Here is a 9644-nt window from a genome sequence, read left to right as displayed (position 1 = left end):
TTTAAATCTCCAATAAAAGTTGTGCCTATCAACAGTTGACAATGTTAAAGGTATTGCCTAACAACAGTTGACAATGTTAAAAGTTGTTGCCTAACAATAGTTGACAATGTTAAAGGTGTTGCCTAACAATAGTTGACAATGTTTAAAAGGTGTTGCCTAACAATAGTTGACAATGTTAAAAGTGTTGCCTAACAATAGTTGACAATGTTAAAAGGTGTTGCCTAACATATGACAATGTTAAAAGGTGTTGCCTAACAACAGTTGACAATGTTAAAAGGTGTTGGCTAACAATAGTTGACAATGTTAAAAGGTGTTGCCTAACAAAGTTGACAATGTTAAAAGGTGTTGCCTAACAACAGTTGACAATGTTAAAAGGTGTTGCCTAACAACAGTTGACAATGATAAAAGGTATTGCCTAACAACAGTTGACAATGATAAAAGGTGTTGCCTAACAATAGTTGACAATGTTAAAAGGTATTGCCTAACAACAGTTGACAATGATAAAAGGTGTTGCCTAACAACAGTTGACAATGATAAAGGTGTTGCCTAACAATAGTTGACGATGTTAAAAGGTATTGCCTAACAACAGTTGACAATGATAAAAGGTGTTGCCTAACAACAGTTGACAATGTTAAAAGGTATTGCCTAACAACAGTTGACAATTAGAGACAATGTTTGTTGGTGCAATGCAATAGGTGTGTTGTTCCAAGGAAGAAATGTGAACATGTTTATAGTGGAAAGGGACAGAGGCCTATTCCAAGTTGTCAGTTTGAATCAAAATAGTGATAAAGCAGACACGCAACACAAAAACATGATGGGGCTTGAGCTCCCATATTTTCTCGCTATAGATGGCTATCACTCAGTCAAATCCTCAATCCAACAACTTAAAAATACTTAACCTCAGACAAAAAAAATCTAAAAAAGTTTCCTCAATTAATTCCACAGATAAAATGGCCACCTATAAATGTCACGCTGAAATAGCCCGACAAGCCCTCATGGCGATACTCTACACCTCAAGTAAACCCAAGTAAGACCTCACATCAAAAAGTATGCTGCCAGACACACACACATACGGATGCACGCACACACGTCACCCCTCTCCTCACCACCTCTCCTGATGGAGAGGGTGTCTTGGCCACGTGACACCTCCAAGCCAAGGTGCCTGTCATATGGTGTAACGGGGTGTAACAACTGTTTCTTACATATACCACATGGCACAAATAATATAATATAACAGAATTAAATAGAATAATTTACATCGATATTACAAGTTTTATTCGTGTTTTATAAGTACTATATTGAGATGATATCAACACATGCACTGTCAAGTTAGCCCGATCTGCTGCCTAGATCGAAAAATCCAAAACGAGACCCATGCCATGCACCCTGCAGTCTAAAAATAGCAGCAGTTACACCCCCATCTACCGCATATCTACCACATATTTCCCCTCTTAAAAACACCACAACATTGACCTTCAACCTCCAACCCGAAGTCTTTGAGACYCAGACACACACTCCAACCTACCTTGATTGGCGGTGGAAGAGTAAGCCATGGAGTTATTCACTCCGACGTTGTTTAGGCATCCTTCAGACGACCCGGCGGGACCGTAGTGGACGGCTCCGGCTGTGATTGTAGCACTGCGGACAGAAGCGGACGCCACGAGAGGCMTGTTTTAGTTTCCTGACTAACTGATTGAGTGATCTGACTACCTGCACTGCTCTGTCCTCCCTGGCTAGTCTATCTTGCTGACTAACGAAAAAGTAAACGTATGAAAGAAAATTAAATAAAGAATGTTGCACACTCTATATACAGTTTATCCCAATGATTTAATGGYTATTAATTACACCAATGTTTTGGGCATTATGCCCCTTCTGCAGGGACGCTACCGAGACTAGTTTTAGATTTCTGACAGACTGACTGACTACKCTCCCCTCGACTGTCCGTGCCGGGCTGTTGCTATATCTTGTGACGGGGGACCTCAAGTCTCATATTCAAAAGCCGTTAAGGCTGTATATGGAACACAAGTGTAAAATCAAATGCCTCGGCTGTCTGGGGATATTTACTTTGGGAATAACGGAGGAGATCAGATTAAGGTYAAGACATGACTTAKTGGTCACAAGAGTATGACGATTAAACTTACAAAACAAGGACAGAAACTAATACATTAAGTAACTTATAAAGCATTTTATAAAGCATGTATAAACAGGTATAATGGCTTAATCATGAAAGTTATTACAATTTTGTAGCCTATATCTGACTGAAAAGTACCCTGAGAACAAACTTTCAGTGAAGCCCATGCTACACAACTGCTACACAACACAAACATGTACTACATTTAGGAAACGTTTTTGATAAAACTTTGCAATAAGGTACACTTTCTAAAGCGTTTCTAATTATGTTATTAATGATTTATAATGCATTTACAAATGATTAAATAACRATTAATGTAGTTATAAACCRTTTAAAAACTCTATATGAACGGCACCCTATTGTAAAGAGTTTTTCCCTTATATCTGACTYAAAATACTTCTCAAACCCACAGTGGAGCACACGTTKCACATAATGTCAAAACAAGATCAAATCAGAACACATTTAAGAAATAGTTTTYGCCTATACTGTATCTAACTGAAAGGCACCCTCAATACTGTACTTCACAACCCACGGTATGAGTGGAGCACGTTACACATTAGTCATTTGTTGTCAGTCACTCCCTATTCCTAGACAGGAAGCAGAAAGCCGTTTCTAGATCACACAGAAGCATATCAACGTGCTGTCTAATCGATTTGACCTCCCTATAACTCATCCCTATAACTCACCCTTCAGAGTACAGCAAGCGGTTCTGCAGGTGTAGTTTACCTTTCACGTGCTGGTCCCAGTCCTGAAAACACACATCCAACCAAACCCAGTCAGATAGATAGACCCTGACTCACGGAACGCTAACCCCTAGCTCAGTGCACCCTCTTGAGCACAGCGACATTCCCCCCCTGTGTGTCGGGCCCTGATCATGGGTGGCTGGATTATAATTAAAGGGGCAACGACTTGGAGCGGAGAGCAACTGCTTCTGGAGCAGCTACAGTTAGCCTGGTCTCAGATCTGTTTGTGCTGTATAGCCAACTTGTCATGCCAATGGGATATATGAGTCCCKAAGGAGTTGGCTAGACCACACAAACAGATCTGGGACCAACTGTAGTTGGCTCTGTGGTGTAATGATGTTACKGCCTGTACACCACAGTAAAACTAAACTGTTCCTCACACCTCCATTCAAGGAAGAGGCCATTTACAGTTCAGTTCACACACACTAATGAACTAGTAGTTGTTGKGCYAAGGATCTATTACAGAGCTTAACATTAGAAAGAGCAAGATGCTAAAGGGATTGAGTTCAATATTTACACCATAGAATTAGGAATTCGTATACTAGAATCTACATGAACCTTCCTATGATGGGATAAAGGTCAGCCATTTTGGTCAGGAAGTTGTGATAAGATATTGTGTAAAATAATGAATTTGAAGACTGCATCTGCACTGTGTTTATTAGCTAACCAGCCATTTTTAGAGGAATATTTCCAATAATCAAATGAACTGCCAATATGCCAACATTCCATTCAGACAATGCAGTCAACCCACAGCCATACACTGGCTGAAATCAGTTGATGATAGGACTGAGACAAGGTGTAAATGCAACAAGTACTGATTGTATCATATAATAGCACTCATAGCATTCCAAGAAAACTACAATTGAGACATMAATGGTCTGTTTACATATATTTTTGTCACGCCATGATCTGCTTCAACTGTCCTCGTGCTTGTCTCCACCCCCCTCCAGGTGTCGCCCCTCTTCCCAATTATCCCCTGTGTATTTATACCTGTGTTCTCTGTCTGTTTGTTGCCAGTTCGTCTTGTTCATTCAAGCTAACCAGCGTTTTCCTGTCAGCTCCTATCGTTTCCCAGCCTCTCTTTCCTCGTCCTCCTGGTTTTTGATCTCTGCTTGTCCTGACCCTGTACCCGCCCACATGACCTCTCTGCCTGTCCCGGACCCTGTGTCTGCCTGCCGTCCTGTACCGTTGCTCCACCCCTGGATTARTGAACTCTGCCTGTCCCTGACCCTGAGTCCGCCTGCCYTCCTGTACCTTGGCCTTACCCTGGATCTTCGACCCCTGCCTGCCTTGACCTGTCTTTGCCTGCCACTGTTGCGYAAATAAACATTGTTACCTCGACAGTCTGCGCCTGGGTCTTACCTTGATTCCTGATCATTTTAGAGGCTATTTATACAGAAAATTGGTATAAAACCTGTATAAACTGTATTTATAATTATATGACAATATTTTAGGTTGACAATAATTCTATTACACAATTTCCGATATATCACACGCCTTACTGTTATTTTCCTGCATAATTAAAATCAGGATTATGCCTCTGCTGCCATTCATTCCAATGAGACTTGTTTGGATTTCTCACCTGACCAATATGGCTGCCATTTTCACTCCATTCTGGAACTTTGAGGGTTTATGACATAGCCTCTCTAGTAATTTAATAGGATCTCTATGGTTCACACACTACATTAAATGAAAATTGAAACGTATTGATGATATATGTTCACTAGAATAAAACCATATGTTATCCCACATCGTCTATGCCTGCATCTCAGTTTCAAAGAGCAATACATTCTAATAGGAGTGTCACCAAGCTTGTTCAATGTAATTAAGTATTTCTCTAGTCTAGACTTTACAGGAAGTGACATGTTTCTCCACAGGAAGTGACATACTGCCCACAGGAAATGATATAATCCCCGTCCAGTGAGCTCCACCCACCTTGAGGTTATAGACCTTCTTCTCACAGATGGTGCACTGGTGGGGCAGGTGGGATGGCGTCACGGCGTGGAAGTCATTCAGCTGGTGAGGTTGGAGTTGTACGGAACCACCTGTAGACAGGGTCTCCTCTCCCCCCTGCAGGGGCTGCTTGTGGTATCCCACAAACCCCTTGGTGCCACCCATGCCTGCTCCGAACGAGGAAGTAACTCCCCCACCGCCGGAATTTAACTTGGGGTCAGAGGTTGGCTCCTCTGGATTGTACAGTTCCTCTCTGGCACAGAATGGCTGCCCAGTCCCCATCCATACTGTGGCAGTATTTGAAACCATGTCCAACCCTTTTCCCGCGTGGCTCATGTTAGCTGGGCTTTTCCACTGCTGCTCATTTAAAGCGTTCTTGTTCTGATTGTATTGATTCCCAACACCGAACCCAGCCTGTTGTTGTTGACTCTGACCATAGAAGTCAATCTGAAAGCCTTGGTTTGTACTCTTTGCCTGAGTCATGATCGGCACGTACTGTCCTTGTCCCTCTCCGGCTTCACTCAACGCCACCGACGTCCCCCCTATGAAGCCATACTGGAGACGCCTATCCGTATCTGAAGCTTTCTTGCCGTAGTCTGATCCACCATGCTGGTTGGCCTGTTGCTGCTGCTGTTGGTTCCCAGAAACACCCCCACCTCCGTAATGGTTCAGCCTCACATTACCATGATTCTGGTTGAATCCGGCCCCTACCAAAGTCCCCAGGGCAGAGTTGGGGGGTGGCGGTGGTGGCGGCGGTGGTGGAGGCAGTTGGAAGGCTAGGGCACTGGAGTGGAAACCACCACCAACTGCTTGGGGATTACTGACCATGGCCGAGGCGCGGAGCTGGTTGAAGAGGGGCTGGGACATGGCCACATTGGCGAGGACCTGATTGAGGGAGAAGATAGATMAAAAAACATTAGTCTCGWAAACAGCCGAGAGTTATTTGAAAAGTGTGTGAAAATAAAAGTTTGCATTTCAGAATAAAATTCCCAGATATGTAAATATAAGAAAACCAACCAACCCTGTTAAAGACCTGATTGTGGAAACTGTATGACACTGTAAGTATGTGAAAATAAAAGCTTGCATTCCAAAGTACAAAAAAAGATACAGGCAAACCAATCAATTCTGTAACAGACCTGATTGAGGATGCTGGCTACGTTTGCAGAGTTTGCGTTGCCCCCCACAGCACTCTGGGCCAGTTTAAGGCGGTGGAAGGTGAGCTGGGCCTGGAGCTGGGCWAGCTGGATGCTGGCGGGTGTCAAGAGGAGCTGTGTGTTCTGGTGGTTCTGGTGGGTCCCACCCCCACCACTCAGCTGGCCCGGGCCACCACCCACTGGCTGGGGCTTGTTATCATTGCCGTCGGACACGCTGGTGCTAAAAACAAACAGGGAAAAGATGGATGAGAAAATGTAAACAACCGTAGCTATAAAACACAGCTTTTAATCAGAGGTTTGGGTCCCACTGTTTAAAATGAATAAATAAATACATGATGTAGCCTTAACATTCAGCTTCTGTGGAAGAACTACAATTCGTATCAGGATCATAGACCATTGCATTATAGAGGAACCGGTAGCAGTAACAGCTTGTTTCGCACCACACATGGTTAAACYAGACAACAACGTTTTGCAACCAGCTGTAGACATMAACACTTATCCACATACCCACATACCCACCACACAACCCCAGACCCTTCCCGGATGCAAACGCYTTTGACTGGGCCCTGTCCTTTCGTGTTCTGATGAATGTGCTCACATGCTGGCTAAATTTAGTATCTTGCACTATCAATCAAATCATCTAAAGAACCCCATGACTTGACACAGCCCGACCRGACCAACCATCTCCCCCGWTCCAACACTCTAGAACTAGAAGGCGAGAGACCAATTGGATTAGGGGTGGGCAAGGTCCCAAGAGAAAGTTGTTTTAGACATTGATGGACACGGCAGCCATGTTGTTTTCTCACATACATGTTGTTTTCTCACATACATAGCCCTGCATAAGGGACATTTTGTTTGTGAAACTTAACAACACAGCTTCTTCATAGGGTTAGTGTCTGCTGGGTTCAAATTGTGAAATATGGACAAGAGATTGATATATATATTTAGATTGTTGTGGTTTTGTTCGGAACATGGAGAAGCAACTGAATCTTTGTGAGGATTAGCACCTCTTGGTTTGTGGTGCTACTGGCTTGTAGAGTTGTGATATGGTCTTACGAAGACGTACGTTTCCACATCATAAAGTCATCGCGTCAGTGCTGTCGCTAAATTAGACATCATTTATATTARAGACCACGGAGTGGATTTTGCTATTGAGATTTCACCATTTTAACAACCGATCACATTTGAACGATCATATGCCATCATTATTCCATAGATTATTCAAATAATATTTTTCCATCGTATTAGGCTACTCTTTATTTTACAAAATAGTCTAACATCATACACAGTTATAGTGCACCTGCAACTTAAATTTTTTAGAGACATCTTGATATTAGCATACTGTATTACACACTTCTGATAGTACACATGTCCCTCTGTGACCTAATTCAAACTTGGACAATTACCCGCTATGACTTAACGGTCACAAGATGACCTCATATTGACATCCTCATACAGTATTATTACTGTGTATATCATATCACTATGACTTTGGTCTTACGGTCACATGTTACTGTATYACATCATCATACTTTGTTTGCACCATGGCACCAGAGCTTCGTGTTAAATTACATACTAGCTTGTACTGAGGCTAAGACTTTAGGACCCCACAGCAGCTGCCCTTTTAATTGCCTGTCTGTCTTTTCATCCTGGCAACACCACCACACGCTAACTCTGTAGTAGTATACGTAGCCATCTTCAAAAGTCCTGCTTTACGGCCTGCACGCTGTAAAACCACACAAACAACAACTGCCCCGGTGGCCCCTCGTCGTCCTTCTGTTAGCTGAGATTGAAGTGCCAGTAATGTCACAATGATACCCTCTGTCTCAGTCAGAACAGACCAGACTATAGGCCTAGCTGCCCAGATCAGATGAAGCTGTTTATGTCATGTCACCCAGTAAACGGATAAAGACTGTGATTGTCACGGTATAGGTGGATAAGCAGGGTGACTTGTGCTGGGGGCACAGGACAATATGAGAGGTGATTTATAAATACGGGMTTATAAAGTAAGCAAGGAAGCAAAAAGATTGAATAACATAAAATACTTTGCAGCATATTGTTTTCTTTCCACAAGATGCTTTGAGCACCAATACRAATATGTACTTTATTTAAAAGCTACGTAAGTAAGTGTTGAACTAGATCTCTTGGACACTTGACAGAGCGGTCAGCCCCCTGTGCTGCATGTTGTACACACTCTTATCAGTACAAGCACGCTGATGGATCATATAAACGCAGCCGCAGCCGATGACTCGCTGCTAAAAATACTAGTCTCTCATCTGTTCTGACACACAGCCCTTAATAGACAAATATGGCCTCGGCTCTTACTGAGGCAGCTGGCTCTGAGTAGAGCAGACCTGGGTCCAAATASTATTTGGTTCTTTCAAATACTTTAGCTGCTCTTGATTGAGCTGGCATAATGGGACCAATGGAATAGTCCCAAAACTTCAAACCCCGCCCACCTGGCATTCAGGGCAAAGCTCAAATTCAACACGGGCTAAAGTATTTTAAAGACAGAAAGTACTATTTGAACAACTGAGTGCTGCTAGCCAGCGACTTCAGACCTGTTCAGATCTTGTAATACGAAACAGATTTAGTAGTAGAGGAATAGATCCATGGATGCGTCTCAAATGGCACTTTATTTTCTATATACTACTACTTTTTACAACGGGCCCTTCAGAAGTAGGTTTCTACATTTTTATTTTATTTTATTTAACCTTTATTTAACTAGGCAAGTCCGTTAAGAACAACCCAGGTGTCAAGTCGTCCCGGACAGTAATTTATTAATTAAAATCAGGTGGTGGGATATTGGAGCGTGATCTGATAAGCCATCATTAGATGTCCCCTGAAGAATGTGTGTGTGTGTGTGTGTGTCTGCCTGTCATACAATCATTAATAAATTCAAACCAGGTGTTAGGGGTATTGGAGCGTGATCTGATAATAGATCATTAGATGTGCTCTAAGGGATTGGGGGCCTTTACACCAATCAGAGATGTATACAGTGTATATTACACTGACWGATGACAATATGAATGTCACACTGTGAATTTCTCTGGAGCGATCCTCAGCTGAAGATGACTCTACATATGGTAAGTTRCTCTWATACCTGTGTATTAACTAAAGCAACAACGTTGTATGAAATAGTACCTAAGTAGTTGCATTATAATTGAGTTAAACATGTTTTTTTATTACAGAGGAATAAACTGTTGCTTATTAAAAAACGCTGAGTCCCCTGTTGTTTTACTAATGACCTTGTAACTGACTAGGCTATTAGGCCCAAATGCTTGTCTGAGGTCCTATTGTGTGTCTGCTGTCTGCTGGGAATCTCTTAYCATGTCATAAATGCTGGATCCAGTCTCCTATACGCCAGAAAAAGACTCTCGCACACACAGGGTGACGTCATTGCTGCCTTAGCTTATGTCGCCATGGTTCAACAAGCTCAACCTTGAGTGTATAGTTGGAGGTGTTCGGTTTTAGAAACACAATAACGACTAGGGAGTGAGCTAATATTTCCAACAGGTACATACCGGTATGTCTATTTGTACACCAGCTAAAATATAATTACGATCTCATAAATCACTATATCAGAGACAACATCGTGAATAAATATAATACAGAAATGCATCACAAATACAAATTATTAATCATCCATAACAATATTAGCAA

The 9644-nt window shown here is 42.3% G+C and overlaps 1 protein-coding gene across 1 annotated transcript in view; it reads right to left on the bottom strand.

Annotated features, from left to right (window-relative positions):
• The window catches only part of rbm20 (RNA binding motif protein 20), a gene marked incomplete at its 5' end in the record, with an annotated part of 31559 nt that extends 25358 nt beyond the window's left edge, over positions 1-6201 (bottom strand). The window contains 4 exon segments of the mRNA XM_070441061.1: positions 1488-1638; positions 2818-2879; positions 4810-5712; positions 5964-6201. Coding sequence (XP_070297162.1) covers positions 1488-1638; positions 2818-2879; positions 4810-5712; positions 5964-6201 — 1354 coding nt within the window.
• Positions 6202-9644: the final 3443 nt, after the last annotated feature.

This window comes from Salvelinus sp. IW2-2015, unplaced genomic scaffold, assembly GCF_002910315.2.
Source record: "Salvelinus sp. IW2-2015 unplaced genomic scaffold, ASM291031v2 Un_scaffold3386, whole genome shotgun sequence".
NCBI lineage: Eukaryota > Metazoa > Chordata > Actinopteri > Salmoniformes > Salmonidae > Salvelinus > Salvelinus sp. IW2-2015.
The sequence above is the reverse complement of the archived record's forward strand: the minus strand, read 5'-3'. Positions and strand labels throughout refer to the sequence as shown.